Source organism: Anolis sagrei, chromosome 2 (genome assembly GCF_037176765.1).
Source record: "Anolis sagrei isolate rAnoSag1 chromosome 2, rAnoSag1.mat, whole genome shotgun sequence".
In the NCBI taxonomy this organism is placed as follows: domain Eukaryota; kingdom Metazoa; phylum Chordata; class Lepidosauria; order Squamata; family Dactyloidae; genus Anolis; species Anolis sagrei.
Window position 1 is genome coordinate 121,513,135 of NC_090022.1, and position 20,909 is coordinate 121,534,043.

The 20,909-nt window shown below is 38.2% G+C and overlaps 1 protein-coding gene and 1 long non-coding RNA gene across 2 annotated transcripts in view; both read right to left on the minus strand.

Annotated features, from left to right (window-relative positions):
- Positions 1–4,290: 4,290 nt before the first annotated feature.
- On the minus strand, positions 4,291–9,120 carry LOC132768559 (T-cell antigen CD7-like). The gene is made up of 3 exons (XM_067463808.1): positions 8,221–9,120; positions 6,480–6,583; positions 4,291–5,633 (listed from the first exon to the last, which is right to left on the minus strand). Exons 1-3 carry the CDS (start codon positions 8,555–8,557, stop codon positions 5,514–5,516), a joined length of 561 nt encoding a protein of 186 aa, XP_067319909.1. The 5' UTR covers positions 8,558–9,120; the 3' UTR covers positions 4,291–5,513.
- Positions 9,121–11,081: 1,961 nt separating this feature from the next.
- The window catches only part of LOC132768558 (uncharacterized), a 32,523-nt gene continuing 22,695 nt past the window's right edge, over positions 11,082–20,909 (minus strand). The window contains exons 3-5 of the long non-coding RNA XR_010909443.1: positions 17,202–17,323; positions 11,682–12,005; positions 11,082–11,329 (exon numbers count right to left, since the gene is read on the minus strand). This is a non-coding gene — a long non-coding RNA (uncharacterized lncRNA). The remainder of the gene's footprint in view (positions 11,330–11,681; positions 12,006–17,201; positions 17,324–20,909) is intronic.

Below are 20,909 nucleotides of genomic sequence, written 5' to 3' on the forward strand. Positions count from 1 at the left end.
CTACTTGCCTCTGCCACAATAACAACCAGCACCTTAGTGAGGCAACGGAAAAGTCTATACAAAGGAGTTACTTGTTTCTCTTCCCCCAGTGATCATAATTCGTTTTCGTGTCCTTTTAGAAAAGGGAACACATCGGCAGCTTATGTTCTCATTGGAGAAGAATGGTCTCCTCCCTCCCTCCAGTAGCTAGTCGTGTGTCCCCTTTAGAACTTGTGTATGCAAGAAAGACAGTGAGTGTGAGTGTGCATTCTCCCTGACATCCAAAGTTTCATCTCTCAAACTGCAGAACAATTGTTAAACCTTTCAGGAAGTTTGGTTACAGTGGTTAACAAGTAGACCCAGTTAACCTACCAGAGCAGTGGTTCTCAACCTGGGGCCCCAGATGTTTTGGCCTTCAACTCCCAGAAATCCTAACAGCTGGTAAACTGGCTGTGATTTCCGGCAGTTGTAGGCCAAAAGCATCTGGGGACCATAGGCTGAGAACCACTGTACCAAAGTATTCAGCCTTTTGGTTATTCTTTGGGATGATTCACTCAACAGCACAGAAAGTTTGGGAGGGTGGGTGGTGGTGAGAAGATGGTTTAGATACATTCAACTATTTCCTACAGTTGAGCACACTGCAAGAATGGCATCTGTAGAAGCAACACAATGACTCCTGAAGATTCCTTGGTGGTCCTATACAATATAGTTCCACTGCCAGTTGCCACCAGTTTATTTCTCCAAATAGACAGGGTCTGGGGTAGCCACCACATATGTGCTGCCTCAGTCAATCATTTTTAGTCTTTCACTGGATTGGGAGAGGTGTAAGATGATTGGATTTTATTTCTGTTCAACCGTGCTAATTATCAGTGATGTTTATGATGGTGAGAGGGTAGATCTGGTCCTGCATACACCTAGCAACTTCACTAGATCCTCCAGTACCATCATCCTAGGAAAGTCATTCTTTCTTGCTTCCATCTACTAATACCACAATACCATACACCCATCCCAGCTCATGCATCATCCCCTCCCCACAGTACTGCCCATAAACTCACAAATTGACCATCCTCCATCCCATGTGTTTGTGTACATTGGGAAACATTTAAGTTCTCTTGGTTACTCATGATCAATCACAAGGGTGCAAAGAGAATGGAATTGAATGGAGGCACCACCAAATGAGAGCACAAGGGGAGTGGAAAGATTAACAGGAAAACAAGCAAGCCTATTGTTTGATAGGCTTACACATGCAAGGAAGAAAAATAAACTGGCAGTTATTGCAGGTTGTATGACCCAAAATAATTGAATGCAGTGAAAATTTAAATATTTCAAGACATTCCCTTTTGCCCCAATGCCACTTGAGGTGGGGCAGTGGCTGTCAATGCACAGCCACAGGCATGTAGCCAGGGGGGGGCTCGGGGGGCTTCAGCCCCCCCGAAATTCTCATGGTGGTTCGCGAAAAGGCCTTACTGGTGCATTATTTAAACTGTTATGTTTATTAATATCATGATTTGATCACCATTCTCAATACATCCCATATGTATGGGGGTATTGGGGTAATGATACAAAAGGTTTGCTAGGCTAGACCCTCTTTCACTCAGACTCAGCCCCCCCCCCCCGAAACTCAGCCCCCCCGAAACCCCCCCTGAAATTTTTTTAGCCCCCCCCCCCCCCGAAATGAAATCCTGGCTACGGCCCTGCACAGCCATAAAGGATTTGTGTGATGCAAATAGGAGTTAGATACTACAAACAGGAACTGAATTATTTTACAGCCTTGGACACTTTGAAATCTTTCAGCAACACTATAACTGTGCACAAGAGGGTAAAACACAAACAGGAAAAAGAAATATGTGGTCTTCTCAGTGGTTTTTAACCCAGGCAGCCTGTTCTGTGAAATACAGACATTTCTGAAGCAGATATGCACAAAACCGAGCTATGCTTTTTCTATTTGGTGTGGGGAAAAACCCCAGTCCTGCCTACTCTGTTCTAATCCCCATTCATTGGTGGAATTCAGCTATGAAACTTTCAAATTGGAGTTCATTCTAAAATACTTCTAAATACCAGCCATATTCCTATATGACAGTCCTTTTGTAGCCAAAGTGAAAAGGCAACAAGAAGGAAAAAATAGAATCTAGTGGTTCAAGACTTGGACTACAACTCTGGCGACCATGGTTTGAATCCCCACCTGGCTTATCCAGGATCACTGGGTGATCCTGGATAAGCCACACATTTTCGGTGGTACAGTGGAATGCCTAGCAGGCAGAGATGATTAGTATACAGAATGCTTGGCAGTGTGGTGATGGGTAAACAGGTTATGACTAGCAAGGTGGTGATGCTGGAAGGGATGGAAGGGGTTGATCTTCCTCCTGGTTTTAAAGGCAAAGTAATCTGTATGTAAGAACTCACAGGCAGCAGCAATCAGGGAGTAGGCCTGCAGATAGAAGACAGTTGTTATCAGCTGCATAAAAAGAGCCTAGCTAGAGACTAGGCTCTTTGGGGGGGAAGTATCTGTTATTCTTTGTTGTAGATGCTGGTGGGTTTTCCTTCAAGTTGCATGGATTGTGGTATCCTGACCTGTCTCGTGAACTCTTGGAACCTTGTACTTTGGAGAATCTTGAACCCTAGTGAACATTTTGTTGGTAAACCCTGTTGATGTACCTTGAATCCCTGGACTGACTCTTGACTAAATATTTTGGATCACTCTTGAACTCTGGACTCTCTGGCTGAACCTTAGGAACTACGACTATGTTTTGGTCTCTTGAACATTGGGCATTAATCAGTGAACCCTCAGCATTTGACTCCTGGACTGCAACCCTGACTATGGTGTACTTTTGCTCCTGAACCAGCACTTGTAATAGCTCCTTGTTATAAGTCTTTGCTTTGTATATGTGGCTGTGTGCTGTTTTTATGTTTGAACTTGGACCTTGAAACAGCCAAGAGATTTAAGTTTACTGCTTTAGGTAAAATAGTTGACACAAGCTGTGTGTTTCTCTTGGTTCATCTCTGCCTGAGTACTGGCAGAGTCCTGGATCCTGACAGCATGGCAGATTCACCTTAGGGTTGCCATGATTTAGAAATGATTCAAAGGCACACAACAATAGCAACAACAACAAGAGCAGGGGTGAGCCAACTCCAGCCTTCCAAGTTTCTTGCTGTGCCATTCCCAGAACTGCTTCACACAATTACCTATGTTGGATAAGAATTATGAGAGCTGCAGTCCAACATCTGAAATGACACATTTAACCCACTTCTGCTTTGAGAAACCTTAAGCTTTCTAAACATACTAAGTTTTAAGAAAGAAGTCCTTCCATCAGGATGGGAGTACTTCCACTGAATTCTGACAAGGATGGGAAATGAAAAAAGGAGGGGGTACCATATGCTGCACCATTTTGTTGCAAGTCTCACTTGTAAAAGCTTCTCATCTCTGTGCTCTACATCACACTGAGGAGTCTTCCACACAGACAAAAACATGAGCATAATGTGACTCCAAAGCCCCCTCGTTTCTGTATGAGGCAGATTCAGGAAAGGAAGAGCCTGCAGGGATTATAAGGGCTCATTTTGTAATTTTAGGGAGAGTGGGGGTGCAGAGAGGGTAAGAAAACACAGCCAACCCATCTTTCCAAGTTGCCTCAGTCCAGGGAGTGCAGGATGGTGGTGGGGACGCAATCTCAGTTTCCACATGAGGATCCAAAATGACAGTCTCCATTGCCCCAAAACCAGGAAAGGTCTGAATCCTCCTGAATGATTCTGATCTCTTTGGGTGTTTTTTAAACCTGTGATCAAGCTGAATTAATTGTCTTATCATTGTTTCAATTGCATTAGCTTGGTGTGCCATGTGGATGCACCAGGCCAATACAATTGTTTCATTGAATTTAGTGGCAGGGAAGTTTGGGCCCGAGAGCTCATTCATACAACAGCAAAAGAGGAAGGCGGAAGATTATATTTTGAACATCCTGAACAAAGACAGAATAGAGGTTCTGAGACATTTGCTTCTTCCACCTCTTGAAACACCAAAAGCATCCTAGTAAACCTATTTAGCAAAGCTTAGGAAAGAGTCTGTTACAAAACAATTTATGCATCCCCCGCACCTGGGAGATTGTGAACTCCCAGCACAAGTCTAGTAGACCCAGTTACATTGGGGAGAATATGGTGCTTTTCTCTCTCACTCACACAAAAATGCCACTGTGTTTGTGGGATACAGAACTGCTTTCTCTACATATGGTTCACAGCCCACATCACCACCGGCAATATTTGTTATAAAGCATTGCTTTATTTTGTACCACTTTAAAAAGTGAAGACATTTCCTTTGCTTCATCAAAAGTAACATTTTATTTTTTCACTTCTCGTGCTTCATCAAAATAGACAATCTTACATTAGCTCCAACAATTTATGAAGCTGAAAAAACTAATACATCATTCTGCTTGTTCAGCCAAGCCATTTACAAAACAGCTGCACAACTCTTGAAAAATATATCAATGCCCATGCATTTAACTGCCATTCCAGTTGCCTCAGTCTTATCTAATATTACAAGGTAATGTACAAAGAGTTGTCTGAAACAGGAAAAATTATAAAGTTAGAATTCCTAAACATCAATCCCTAAACATTTACTGGGTTTATCTAATAATGTAGAGATATTTAAAACTTTAATTTTTAATATCTCTACATTATTAGATAAACCCAGTAAATATCCTATATGTAATAGTTGCTAATCTCATTCCAACACAATGATTGTGTTTTCAAATCAAGTATGTCTAAATCATCAGAAAGAATTATACAGTTTAAACCCATAGTAACTATTTCACGATCTCTCTTAAATGCAAAATTAAATGCTGTCAATAACGCATCATGTGTTTAAAAAAAACATAGCAAAGACACAGTCCCCTTCCAGACAAGCCCTATATCCCAAGATCCAATTCTAGGTTTTCTGCTTTAAATTGGATTATATGAGTCCACGCTGCCAGATAATCTGGGATAAACAGAAAATGTGGGATCTGATCCTGGGATATAGAGCCTGTCTGGAAGGGCCCAGAGTGTCATAAGAATGGTATCACTTTTTTAAAAAAAAATAGTCTATCCAAGGAAAGAGCTCTTGAGCTATTGAAACTCCATACAGTTTGAAGCATAAAAATGACGTCAGAATGTACATTTTGAGCATCAAATTCTAATCAGCCAATACAGATGAAGGGCCTTTTCACACTATGTAATTATAGCACAATTATTTCATTTTGTCTGTATAGGGAATGCACAGTCTCTTTGGCTTGCTCAGAGCCACACACACACTAAACCCTCCTTGACTGAGGACCCTAAATAACCCTCAGTAAACAGCTAATCCCAGGATAGGAAACCACTGGATAGAACCACAGCCTTTAAAGTGAAATCAAGATGCTATAATTGCATGGTGTGAAAATACTCTTGCACTGAATATATTAACCAGTGCATCGATTAAACACATTTGGATAAACCTCCCAAAATGAATTGCAAATCTCAAAACAAATAGGAGGATAAATAGGAATTCCAGAAGCCTTCAGCAATATTATTCATGTTACACTATACAGATTTGATCTAGCCATTGTGTTGGATCTCAGGTTGCAAGTCATATCTTCATAGACTATATTTTGCAATTCCTGTCCCTTTCCTTTTCTGCAGTATTTTTTGACCTGTTAAAGGAAAGGGGAGTAGAAAACAGACCACAATTAGTATGCATTGCTCAGGAGAGATCTCTATCAGACTACTAACAATTTTTATATCCTTACACATAAAGGAACCTCTTAACTCTGTCCTCTTGGTCAGAACTACTTTGTGACTTGTCTTTTATTAGTAGGGGTTCGTCATTTGTGTCAAATAAGGATAATTCTGTCCACTAGTCAAACCAATATGTTTGTTCATGATCTGAATAACTTGTCTTCTCCCTTTTTTATCTTAAAAGAGTTAGTGTGAGCCCTATACAGTTCATAAAATGGGGTAGAACAGGGGGTTGGGGACTGTAGTCCTGGGATTCCCTGAAGATATATTTGTGGCTTTTGGACCACTTCATACTCCCTGGACTGCCCTTTACCTGATCACAAACAGAGGGAAAGGCTCTTGGACAGCTAGTCCATAGGATGGTTAAAGTGGAATCATAGTGTTATAGCTGTGTAGTGTAAAGGGCCCCAGAAGTAACTTCAGGCCAATTCCATTTTCTTTTCTCATCTTTTGGTAATTTGTATGGCCCCCGAAGCATTTCAGGGGCAAAAACCCTGGACATCAAACTGGCCGCACATGGGCTCACTGTTTAGTGCAGAATAGCCATTGGGACTCGGAGACCATTTACATGGGAAAGAATGTTTTCCTTAAGAGAGAGCTATTTGGATATAACTTCATTATTATAATTTGGATATTGCTTTAAAATATTTCCAGAGAAAGATACATTTCTCATTCTATGACCTCACTGGAAGAAAACAAATCTGCTATACTGCAAGATGGGTGTCACTTACCAAACAGAGTAGCACTCTTAGCATACTCACATTTATATGAGAGAGAAAAAAGCATCCCAGTATAGAAACTACCAGCAACGACAGGAAGACGAGGGTATGCAACATCCAGGGAGATGAGGAATCCTCTGTCTTTTCTGAAGTTTAGATAGAGGAAGAAAGTGAGGAATTAATATTACTCTGTTATTTTGCTTGTTAACCTATACTGAAATTAATCCATTCCCTATGCTGGAAAAATGTGTTTACTTTTGGTTCTGATCCTCATTTGTGCTAAACTCTTCAATAAATTGCTCACATGCATATTTTATCTAGAGTCTAACATCAAGGTGGATATAATAATAGTCCCTTCCACTGACCCTCTTAACTTAAGTGGAGCACAACAAAGCCACAGACAATTCCTTATCTATTAGGAGCAAATGCTGTCTCCTTGGCCTCATCAATGCTTCCATGTAATGTAATTACAGAATGTAGTTTAACTGCTTTGAAATTTATTATAGGTTCTCAGAAGAAGATGATACTTCAAGGAGGAAGTATAATCTTCATTTAAGATGTCGTCCTATCAGTGAGTATCTCCTATTCAGCACAGTATTTCCCATTCAACATTGCAGGGCTCTCTTCTGAGTAAACCTGTACAAGATGATGAAACTGAGGCTATCATACAATGGGTATATGCTGAGGAAGCATGAATACATTTATAGTTTTGACTTTTGCAGATTGGAGTATTTGTGGATTTGTTTTAAAATGTTATCCTAGAAATCTCTAGGTCCTCCAGTGTGACACTAGAGTCAATTTCCTCCAGTCATGCTGGGGGTCCTAAAGATTTCTAGAGAGAACACCACTCTATAAATATCTAGGTCCTCCAATGTGATTCTGTGTTCAGCTTCCATTGGAAGTTGTCCATGAAGTTGTGCTGGAAGACCTAGAAATTCCTAGAGAGATAGTCTCTCAGGGGAAAAGCAATTTCTTTATTCATTTTTTTTACTTTCATGGGGATCCTTTGCCCCTAAGTCCAATGAATTTGGAGGGCTAAAACAGGAAGCCATATTACAGAGACTCGCATAAGGAAGTCATGGCTCTCAGTTGGCAAAGACATGAGAAGGACTGTTGATTATGAGACTTAGAGGTCTCTTATCTATAGATTTACCACAAGACAGCAATTAAGAACAAAAAGGAAAACTCTTGTTTTCAAAATGGAGTCTGTATCATTTCATTTTATTTAAAAACTGTGCAGATTGCTAAAAAGAGAGATAGAATCATGTTTCTAGATTCTATGTCTACTTGTATTATTCATTAAAAATACTTTGTCTATATCTAGAAAATCTACATAGTGTGCCCATGTGCACACCTACACACTCATACAAGCTTGTTTTTCCTTTAGCTATAAAATAAATTAAAGTTACCATACCCTCCCAACATTTCACAGATGAAAAGTAGAATGCCTATGGGCAAGCAACATCAGATTTGAGCAAATGTTATAAGTGAGAAAGAAATTTGCCTGAGCTACTGGCAAATTTCTTCCTTTTGTTTTCCACTCTTCTCCTGTTAAGTTAACTGAATGCAAACTACTTTGGTACTTTGAATTCAGTGTGCAGCAATTGAAGTAATCTGAGAACAGAGGAGGAAGTGGGAAGAAGGAAAAAACTAAATATTTTAAAATATCTGAAAAAATGGAATGACAGAGGATTGAGATTGCCATCCGTTGGAAGGGATGATGTATTATGCTTTCAGTTTTCCCATAGAAGTAATTGCCATTGTCATAGTAAAATCTTCTTACCTTTCACTGCTAAAATGAAACTGCTGCTATTCACTATATGAGGCTGCTTGTTTCTTAGCAGGGTTCCTTCGCACACATATGCATCACTATCACTCTTCTTCACCTGTTGTAGTGTAATCATCACTGTGTTGTTCAGCTGAAAGTATTCTGTACGATTTTTATATTCAGGAGCTTCGTTCTTGTCTTTTCCATATGCTGTAGCATATATCACATCCATGGGCTTCCCTAGGGTTCGTTTCAAATATACATCTATCAGTTCTAGATGGTTAAAGTGACATGTCATATTGACAGAATCACCTTCCACAGCAATGATAACCATTAGCTCATGTTTAACCATGCTTTCTGAAAAAGAAATAATAAGAAAAATTGTGAGAGAGGTGGATCACCTGAGAAAAGACACTGAAGATAACACAAAGGAATGATGGGGCTTATTTACGTACTTGGCCTGTGAACTTCAACAAGTCATAAAAGTCACAGATGGCATGAATCAATTCAAATATACTATCTCTAGTCAAGGTCTGAATTTCTATAATAATAATAATAATAATAATAATAGCACACTCTTCCTAACCAGGGATCACACGCTTTCAAGTATAATTTTGCTTACATATGTGAATAGGTTTTCCTTTATCCGATCTTCAATTCTATTTCCCATTTCTGTTGCTAAAACATCCACATTCCCAAGCATTCAATCAATAGCCTGTTGTGCATAGAAAAATGCAGCTTTGTACTCCAACTGTTCCAATTTGGCATAGAAAATCCTGAATAACACTTTTCCAGCTTGTTTTAAAATATCCCGGTTTTGTATGTTTCCTCGTGTTTCTCACTTTTCTCTTTGCCTTCCTTCTGTTGCTGAAAGCTGAACTTCAAGTCAATCAACTCATCTGAGGAAAGAGTGAAAACTCCCCCCCCCCATAGATTCAGATAAAGCCTCTCTCAATTTTGTGTACACTTCCTCATTTATACATTTTACTATGTTGACCATACTCTGATATTATGGTACTTGCTCATTACTCAATCCAAGCCAAAAGAGGGGGGGGGGGGGTTGGCTATATAGATCCAGCCCTGTTGTTACCATTGGTGTGTTCTATTTTCTTGTCAGGGCGATAGTGGTGGATTTGTGGCCTTCCAGGCATTGGACTGCAAATCCTATCTGCCCCATCGATAGTGAGGAAAGTTGCAGTTGACAATATTTGCTAGTTACCAAATCTTGCTGAACAATTTAATTTTTTTAGATGACCTTTACTCTTACTGTTCAATTGGTTTTATTCTTTTATGTATTCTACTCTATGCAGCAAGTATAAAAGTTAAAGTATAATTTTAAAGATTAAATAAAATACAATTTACATTTTTTTCTGACTTGTACCTGATTTGAAGGAGCATCCATTTTTTTATAATGGTTGGAAATCTGTTGAACAACTGCAAATATATAACCTATGTTACCTATTTGCATCTACTACATATTCACAATCCCCAGGCAGCCTTACATTTATGAGATTGTGAATATCTTCTAAATCCCAATTATGGTAAGCAACCACTGCAATCAACAGGAATCTGTTCCCCTGGAAATTAGAAAGCAGCTGCCTGACCTTCCTTTTCTCACTCATGCAATTTGGTCTCCAGTGTGAGAATGATTTGTGAAAGGGTCCTTTTTGGCATCAGAGATCACTCAAGGGTTAGAGTGGGTATGTCAGGCAGCTGTTTCTTGATCAACATGGAATGCCTTCCTATAGATTCCAGCAGCTACTTTTTGACAAGTGGGGTTTGTGGGGGTTACACCAAAATTTAACATTTTTACAGTATTACATAATAGGCAATAGTTGTGTAGGATTGTGGACTATATATATATATCTGGAGGGTGGGGGAATACATCTGTTTTCCCTTGATCTGCTGTCAACAGAGTCAGAGCAAAATGGTAAATGTTATTAATGAGAAATAACATAATAAAAATACTTTATTTATCCCCCGCCACCATCTCCCCAAGGGGAATCAGGGAGGCTTACATGAGGCCAAGCCCCAACAATAATACATCAATAAAACACAACGCAGGCAAAGCAAAATAAAATACATGCAAAATATTATGAATAACATATAAACGATAACACAAGAAATTTAAAACAAAGAAATCCAACACACTGGGCAGGGCCAAATGTAATAGATTAAAAATTTAAAGATTTAAAAACACTGGTTGTGAACAGAGATTGAATATGTCTAAGCAGGGGTTGTTGTTTTTTTAGGGTAATATAGGATAATTACTCCAACAGGTAGATAAAGTGCTTCAGAGGAAATATTGCAGAATGTTGGTCAGATCAGGGTGTTGTTTCCTTTATTCAGGGAAGGCACATTGGAACAACCAAGTTTTCAAGCTCCTCCTAAAGACTGCCAGTGTGGGGGTCAGACTTTTTTCAAACACTTATTTCAGTGGGACCCACACTGTCTTTAAACCACTAATGGAAACAGAAGGAGCATTAGCAGACTACCCACAAGAACACTCTAACTGAAACATCACACAGTAATCAGACAAATCCACCACTTCCCATCCCAAGGAAGTATACCCATTTTAAGAGTTTATATGCACTGGGAGAGGAGTTGATTTCTGCCCATCTCCAAAATCCTCCCATTTCCACATGCTGCAATGGAATCCCATGAACAACCACAAATAGAAGTCCTCCATAAGAATCCATTTTAAATGGGTAGAAACAGAGGAACATGTCCATATGATGAGATCCCTGTAAGAGAACTGCAGTATGTAGTGTAGCTTGGTTAGGAAATGGGGTGCCAAATAGGCAAGAAAACTAGCTAAGTTTGTAGTGAATTATTGTGAAAGAAAAAAAGTAAAAATAAATAAGAAACTCACTTTGGGAAGAATGACAACTTGTATTGTTCAGAGTACAACAATATGTCCTTTCATTGGCAAGAGAATCCAGGTGGAGAGAACTGTTGAGAAAGAATGAGCCATCCACATATTGCGTAGACATAAATGTTGCATTGTGAGTTAGGTTGGCTTCATTGGAATCAAACCAATAAAGGTGCTTATCTGGATACCCTCCAGTTGCTGTGCATTCAACAGTTTCCTTCTTCCTCATGAGCTGTGGTTTAGTATAGGGCGCTGAAAAATATATAGGTGTTATTAACAGGTTGAGCTACATAACAAATTGATAGGAAATACGTAGTTTTAAAGACCTAAAAGTTCAACCAAAGGTGTTCAAATTATCAAAAGCAAGACTAGTATTGTTATATTTGTATTTGTATACTTCCCACCTTCCATTCCCATGAGCTGAGAATTGTATACCTTGGTTTTCTTATTTGTGTGACAACAGTTATTTGGTATTAATAGAGAAATATAAAGGCTTCCCTTCCAAAGGCTCCATACAGTAGAAGAATTTGCATATAACTCCAGTCTATATATATATAGAAGAATAGAAACTGCCTAATGCTCATGCTTATTTTCTCAAACTTACCAACAACGGTAAAACGGATATTCCTAGGTTTGCGCCCATTGGAAGAGTAAAGATAAAAAGCATAACATCTCTCATCTGATATTTGTACATTGTTGAAAATCAGGATGGCAAAATTGTCCAACTTCAGTGAAATTCTTCTATCCTTAGATGTATAAATTCCCGCGAATGTGTTGATTTCAGGGACAGCTGGACAACTGCAATTATTGTAAGGGCAGAATTTCACTGCAACCGATGTAATAGCCTTATTGTTCCTGCAAGTAATATTAGTGTTTTTTCCATATTCTGCATTTGTTCCATATGTCTCACATGAGAAATTACCAAACGCTAGAGAAAACAAAAGATATACACCAGTTCCTTGTTAGGTCAAGCATTATATAAAGGTTATTGTTTCTGCTTTCATAATTTTAAAGAACTTGTTTTAGTTTTAATTCTTGTTATGTTTTAAGGTTTATATTGGAAAGTGTTTATAAAGTTAGTATATTACTGATGTCATGGCCTATGGCTAGTACAATAAACAATTCATTCATATAAAGGTTAGTAAGCTATTTATTACTGCAATCAATTACAACATGCTATACATATCCACAGATTCTGTATCCAAGGTTTCAATCACCCATGGTTTGAATATTTTTAAAGGCAAGCATTGATTTTGCCATTTTATATAAAGAAGACCATTTTACTACGCTATTATATGTGAAGGAACCTGAGAATTCACAGAGTTTGGTATCCATGGATGTGTGTCTGCATGTGTCATTGAACCAAACCTCAGTGAATACCAAGGGTCCACTGTATTTGTCAGTGAGGGATAGAATCATAGAGTTGGAAGAGACTTCATTGGCCATCCAATCCAACCCCCTGCCAAGAAGCAGGAAAATTGCATTCAAAGCACCCCCAACTCAGTTGGGCACAGCTCAGTTATAGAGCACATATTTTGTAAGTACATGAATTTGAGTTCAATCCCCACAGTCCCAGATAGTTATGCTGGTAAATCCTATTAATGTTAATTGTGATTTATTTGTGATCAATGATGTAAACAATAGCACTGTAATTAGGTGAATGGACTTGGGCTGTGCATTCTATCTACACCAGTGATTCACAACCTTTGCTCTTCCAGGCGTTTTGGACTTCAGTTCCCACAATTACTAACAGCTGGTAAACTGGCTGGGATTTCTAGGAGTTGAATCCAAAACACCTGGAGGATCAAAGGTTGAGAATCACTGATCTAAGCAACAGTTGAAGAACTGTGTGACTTTCATAAATGATGCATATCTAAACAAAATGCTTCTTCCTTCAAAGAACATTTAAAATAAAATTAATAAAACCACAACATTTTTATAAATGAAAAATACGATCCTAACCTCTGAAGAATTTTTCCAGGACTCCAATAATTTTTTCACAGCCTTTTGAGTTAACATGACTTATATCTCTAATTACACAAATGAATACCCAGAAGAACTCTGAATCATGACATTATGGATGCTACTTCTGTACAAAAAAATGTTCTGGAGAGCTATATAATGAGGAAAGATTTTAATAAACACCTTAAAAAGTGGGACTAATGGCAAGAACATACTGATGTTTTTAATGTGTTATTATTTGTTTTATGGTAATTTATCTGTTTGTTGTTTACATTCTACACATTGAATGTTTGCCGCTACATGTTGTTAACCGCCCTGAATACCCATTGGGTGGGAAGGGCGGGATAGAAATTATTTATTTATTCATTTATTTATTTACTGTATTTGTATACCGCCTTTCTCAGCCAATTGGCGAATCAAGGTGGTTTTCAACAGATCAGTATACATAAAACATAATATAGATAAAAAACCTCCAGCAAAGGATCACCGCCTTGTCGGGGCGCTGGAGCTTGAGCACCTCAATGATGTCATGAGTGAAACCGTGAAGGGCCACCCAAGACGGGACGGTTGTGGCAGAGAGGTCAGACCAAGCGTGATCCCTGGGGAAGGCAATGGCAAACCACTCCAGTATCCTTGCCAAGAAAACTAAATGGACCAGTACAACCAGAGATATGTCGGTATGCCATTGGAAGATGGGACTCCCAGGTCGGAAGATGGCCAAAATGCTACTGGGGAGGAGCAGAGGATAAGTTCAACTAGCCCCAGATGTGATGACGCAGCTAGCTCAAAGCCGAAAGGAAGGCTAGCGGCCGACGGTACTGGAGGCGAACGACGAATCCGATGCTCTAAAGATCAACACACCATAGGAACCTGGAATGTAAGATCTATGAGCCAGGGCAAATTGGATGTCGTTATTGGCGAGATGTCAAGACTAAAGATAGACATTCTGGGGGTCAGCGAACTGAAATGGACTGGAATGGGCCACTTCACATCAGATGACCACCAGATCTACTACTGTGGACAAGAGGAACATCGAAGAAATGGAGTAGCCTTCATAATTAATAAGAAATTCGCTAAAGCGGTGCTTGGATACAACCCAAAAAATGACAGAATGATCTCAATTCGAGTGCAAGGAAAGCCTTTCAACATCACAGTGATCCAAATATACGCCCCAACCACAGCTGCTGAAGAAGCAGAAGTAGATCAGTTCTATGAGGATCTGCAGGACCTACTGGATAATACACCAAAAAGAGACATTATTTTCATTACAGGAGACTGGAATGCCAAGGTGGGAAGTCAAATGACAACTGGGATCACAGGCAAGCATGGTCTGGGAGAACAAAATGAAGCGGGACGCAGGCTGATAGAATTCTGCCAGGAAAACTCGCTGTGTATAACGAATACTCTCTTCCAACAACCTAAAAGACGGCTTTATACATGGACTTCACCAGATGGTCAACACCGAAATCAGATTGACTACATCCTTTGCAGCCAAAGGTGGCGGACATCCATCTAGTCGGTGAAAACAAGACCTGGGGCTGACTGTAGCTCAGATCACGAACTTCTTATTGCCCAATTTAGAATAAAACTAAAGAGATCAGGGAAAATACACAGACCAGTTAGATATGATCTCACTAACATTCCTAGCGAATATACAGTGGAAGTGAAGAACAGATTTGAAGGACTAGATTTAGTAAACAGAGTCCCAGAAGAACTATGGACAGAAGTCCGCGACATTGTTCAGGAGGCGGCAACAAAGTACGTTCCAAAGAAAAAGAAAACCAAGAAGGCAAAATGGTTGTCTGCTGAGACACTGGAAGTAGCCCAAGAAAGGAGGAAAGCAAAAGGAAACAGTGAAAGGGGGAGATATGCCCAGTTAAATGCGCAATTCCAGAGGTTAGCCAGAAGAGATAAGGAACTATTTTTAAATAAGCAATGCATGGAAGTGGAAGAAAACAACAGAATAGGAAGGACAAGAGACCTCTTCCAGAAAATTAGAAACATTGGAGGTAAATTTCAGGCAAAAATTGGTATGATAAGAAACAAAGATGGCAGGGACCTAACAGAAGCTGAAGAGATCAAGAGAAGGTGGCGAGACTATACAGAAGATCTGTATAGGAAGGATAACAATATCGAGGATAGCTTTGACGGTGTGGTGAATGAATTAGAACCAGACATCCTGAGGAGTGAGGTTGAATGGGCCTTAAGAAGCATTGCTAACAACAAGGCAGCAGGAGACGACGGGATCCCAGCTGAACTGTTTAAAATCTTAAAAGATGATGCTGTCAAGGTGATGCATGCCATTTGCCAGCAAATATGAAAAACACAAGAATGGCCATCAGACTGGAAAAAATCAACTTATATCCCCATACCAAAAAAGGGAAATGCGAAAGACTGCTCAAACTTCCGTACAGTGGCCCTTATTTCTCATGCCAGTAAGGTAATGCTCAAGATCCTGCAAGGAAGACTCCAGCAATACATGGAGCGAGAGTTGCCAGATGTTCAAGCTGGGTTTAGAAAAGGCAGAGGAACAAGAGACCAGATTGCCAATATCCGCTGGATAATGGAGAAAGGCAGGGAGTTTCAGAAAAACATCTACTTCTGCTTCATTGACTATTCTAAAGCCTTTGACTGTGTGGATCATAATAAATTGTGGCAAGTTCTTGGTGGGATGGGCATACCAAGCCACCTTGTCTCTCTCCTGAGGAATCTGTACAAGGACCAAGTAGCAACAGTCAGAACTGACCACGGAACAACAGACTGGTTCAGGATTGGGAAAGGCGTACGGCAAGGCTGCATACTCTCACCCAACCTTTTTAACTTGTATGCAGAACACATCATGTGATGTGCGGGGCTGGATGAATGCAAAGCTGGGGTGAAAATTGCTGGAAGAAACATTAACAACCTCAGATATGCAGATGACACCACTCTGATGGCCGAAAGCGAGGAGGAGCTGAGGAGCCTTCTAATCAAGGTGAAAGAAGAAAGCGCAAAAGCCGGGTTGCAGCTAAACGTCAAAAAAACCAAGATTATGGCAACAAGAATGATTGACAACTGGAAAATAGAGGGAGAAACCGTGGAGGCCGTGACAGACTTTGTATTTCTAGGTGCAAAGATTACTGCAGATGCAGACTGTAGCCAGGAAATCAGAAGACGCTTACTTCTTGGGAGAAGAGCAATGTCCAGTCTCGATAAAATAGTGAAGAGTAGAGACATCAGATTGGCAACAAAGATCCGCCTAGTCAAAGCCATGGTATTCCCTGTAGTAACCTACGGATGTGAGAGCTGGACCTTAGGGAAGGCTGAGCGAAGGAAGATCGATGCTTTTGAGCTGTGGTGTTGGAGGAAAGTGCTGAGAGTGCCTTGGACTGCGAGAAGATCCAACCAGTCCATCCTCCAGGAAATAAAGCCCGACTGCTCACTGGAGGGAAAGATACTAGAGACAAAGTTGAAGTACTTTGGCCACATCATGAGGAGACAGGAAAGCCTAGAGAAGACAATTATGCTGGGGAAAGTGGAAGGCAAAAGGAAGAGGGGCCGACCAAGGGCAAGATGGATGGATGGCATCCTTGAAGTGACTGGACTGACCTTGAGGGAGCTGGGGGTGGTAACGGCCGACAGGGAGCTCTGGCGTAGGCTGGTCCATGAGGTCACAAAGAGTTGGAGACGACTGAACGAATGAACAACAACAACAAGATAAAAAACATTAAACAGTACATCAACCAGAAGTGCTACTGAATGTTTAGATTATATCCAGGAACTTCTAGTCTCTAAGCTGGGGTAAAACCAGTTAACCCAGTTTTACCCAAAATTAGGGAAGTAGGAGAAAACTCCATAATTACAGTGAACTCCTGGACTCTATCTTGCCATTTCTGCAGTTATTTCTGAAAACTGGTTATTTTGCAGAGGTCCTGTACTCTTATTTATTATTTATTTATTTGCGGTATTTGTTTACTGCCCTTCTCAATTCCCAGTGAATCTGGACTGTACATAAAAATAAATGCACACACAATCTTGGCAAATCAGTTTTTTCCAACTGAATATATGGTAGGGTCAGAATGTCTGGTAGGGTCAGATATTAGGGGTTTTCTGCTTTCATAGTGAAATGAAAAGCCAGGCAAAATAAAAAAAGTGTTACCTAGTGGAACAGAGTAAACCTTACCACAACAAATACTCCTTATATTCAGTATTATCAAGCCCAGAGGAATGATGTGGAGGAATGCCATCTGGAAAATGCTGAAATATTGCTATAGTTCCATGAATAGCTTTAAGACAATTCTTCTGCTGTAACAAAGTTAAAAATTGATTTGAATCTGAAAAAAGAAATGCATGGTCTCGTATTAAGAAATACTGTAATAAGATATTCATACTCTATTGTCTTTGCCTGAGATATGCAACACATTCGGATGAAATTCAAATCAGAGACAGCCTCTTGGGAACCATTTTTTTCAGTATTTCCTGGGGCAAAGGAAGATTGCTTCCATCAAAGGAAGCTTGCTTCAATGTAAACATATTACTGAATGTGAACTCAGCTTTTATTTAGGCTTTCAGATTGGGAAGGGCAGATGACCTATCACCAAAAATAAAATAACCCTGTGGAAATGGGCAGGACAATGAAATGGGCTCCTAAGGCATGAGTTACATGGAGTTTGTTTTGGGGAAAGATTGTGGGCTTTTCCAGACAGCCCATTATCCTGGAGGCCTGGTCACATACACCCCAAAAAGTGCACACTTTCTGGGGTAGGTGTCCAGTAGGCCTGGGTAACAACGGAAACATTTGTTTCTAAAATCGATTTGTATTTGGGGTTTTTTTTTGTTTCGATATTTAAAATAATTACAAAATTTTCCTTTTAAAAAGTTCGATATTTACGAAATTTCGTAAATGGCAAAAAATTAACGAATCGATTTCCGAAACAATAACAAATCGATTCGTTAATGGCGGACGCGACCGCGAAATACGCTAAAAAACCTCCAAAACCTTCTGAAGCTTCCCTCTCCCTCTGTTGTTGACTGTTGGTGTGATATTATATATTTTTTTCACTAATTAAACCATAAAACTGGCCCAGACATGCGGAAATAATAACGAAACGACCTCAAAACAATAACGAAACGAATACAATATCAAAACACGAAGCATTTACAAAACGTTTTTGAAAATTCGTTTTTTTAATAATTGCTCCAGAATGGTTCGTTATCGTTTTGTAATTGAAAAAATTAACGAATTATTAACGAATTACGAATTAACGAAACGAAACCGCCCAGCCCTAGTGTCCAGATGTTGTACTGGGACTTCCCAGTATAACACTGGGAGACTGTAACCCCCACCCCAAAAGCCCTAAAACCCCTTTTAAAAGTAAGGAAAACTTACCGGCCTCTAGTAGAGTATTGCCAGAGCTCTCCCAGCATGTAGTAATGATGCACTGGGGGGGGGGAGGAAAACAGTTTTTGGGGAGGGGTTGGGATTCCCACAGTTTTCTGGGCTAACTGTGGAAATGGTGTCTGGACTGCAGTAGTCCGGAAGTAGTTGGTTTGTCCAGCACCTTCCAAGAAGACATTATCTAATTAATTTGCCACACACCAGAGTTTTACTCTAGACAGCATTGTTGCAGAAGTTTCCACAATAAAGGTGCTGTCTAGATCTGCCCTGTGAGAGATTATGTGACTTTCACAAATTAAGCATTTCTGGATATAAAATTTTAGATTAATTGCCAGCTTGTAGTAGATTGACTCCAAATTGGAATAAGCAGAAACAGGAAGTTTATAGGGCTGGGCGATTTCGTTCGTTAATTTTGTATTTCGTTAATTATTCGTATTTAAATTAGCTTACGATCCAATATCGAGCCATTTTGGAATAGTGTGAGGAGTAATTAAGAATCGAATTTTTTCCCCCAATTTTTGTAATTATTTTGTAATTATTTCGTATGTCTCTGGTGCAAGTTTTACAATCTCTCCATCTCCGTTTCTCTTCCCTCCCAGGTTGCAAGCTAGCAAGCGGCGCATTTGCCCCACTTCTAGTCTCTCCCCTCCTGCCAGCCACCTTTCCTCATGCTGTCTTCCTGGCCAGCAGCTTCAAACTATTATTATTACTATATATCAGGGGTCCTCAATTTTTTTGGGGGGGGGAGGGGGAAAGTGTCACAGCATGAGTAAGAGTCTTAATATAACAGCAGGAAATTCATGAATATGTTTAGTGTTTACTGATCAGCCGATCAGCCGAACTATCAGGAATGCGGACTCAGATAACCCACCTTTCTACACAGCCATATATAACTCAGAATATCAAAGCAGAAAATCCCCCAATACATGCTTTAAACTGGATTATATGGCAATGTGGTCTCAAATAACCCACCTTATAATATAGTATAATAATATATAATATAATATAAATATTATATATTATAATATATTATAATATAATATATATAATATAATATATTATAATATAATATAATATACAATAATAATATAATATTATTGTATATTATATTGTTATTATATATTATATTACGATATTATTATTATATTATATTATTATTATATTTTATTATTATATTATATTATAATTGTATATATTATATTATAATATATCATATTATATATATATATATAAATATGTCCCAAGCCCACAGCATGTCCAAAAGCAGATTAAGTCAGAAGGAAACATCCAAAAACAATCCGAAGTAAGAATCCAGTCTTTAAACCGCTTTGAAACGGTTTAATGTAATATAATGTAATATAATAATAATAATATAATGTAATATACAATAATAATATACAATAATAATATTATATTATATTATTATAGTATATTATTATTGTATATTATATTATATTATGTTATTATATATTATATTACTATATTATATTATATTATTATTGTATATTATATTATATATTATAATATATTATACATATTATATTATATCATATTATATATTATAATATTATTATTATAACAACAAAAATAGCTAGAAGCACTTAATTCAGTGTATCTACTTCTAGTATCAAGAACTAAAGTCTGTAGCAAATTGCTGTGCCAAAAACATAATTTAGCAAATAATCCAGATTATCCTGGTATATAATCTGGGATAAGAGCAGTTCAAGCAAACTGCTTCAGAATCACAGGGTTAGAAAACATTGGGTGGAAGCAAGGAAAAGTGTTCTCAAAAAACTGTCCCAAGCCCACAGCATGGCCAAAAGCAGAAGATTAAGTCAGAATGAAATGTCCATCCAAAAACAATCCGATGTAAGAATCCAGTCTTTAAACCGCTTTGAAACGGATTGTCTCAACCCAGCTAAAAGTCTTCCTTGGCCAGCAGCTTAAAACTATTCTAATATAATATAATATAATATAATGTAATGTAATGTAATTATTATTAAGAATGGATGGACACCTGTCAGGGGTGCTTTAATATACAATTATATTAATATAATACAATATACAATAATAATATAATATAATATAGTAATATAATATATAATAACATAATATAATATAATATACAATAATAATATACTATAATAATATAATATTATTATAGTATATTATTATTGTATATTATATTATGTTATTATATATTATATTACTATATTATATTATATTATTATTATTATTATTGTATATTGTATTATATTAATATAATTGTATATTAAAGCACCCCTGACAGGTGTCCATCCATTAATATATATGTATAAATATATATGTATAATATATTATAATATATAATATAATATACAATAATATAATATAATAATATTATAATAATATTATATAATAATATATAATAAAATATAATATATAATAATTTAATATAATATACAATAATGTAATATAATAATATTATATAATAATATTATAATGATATAATAT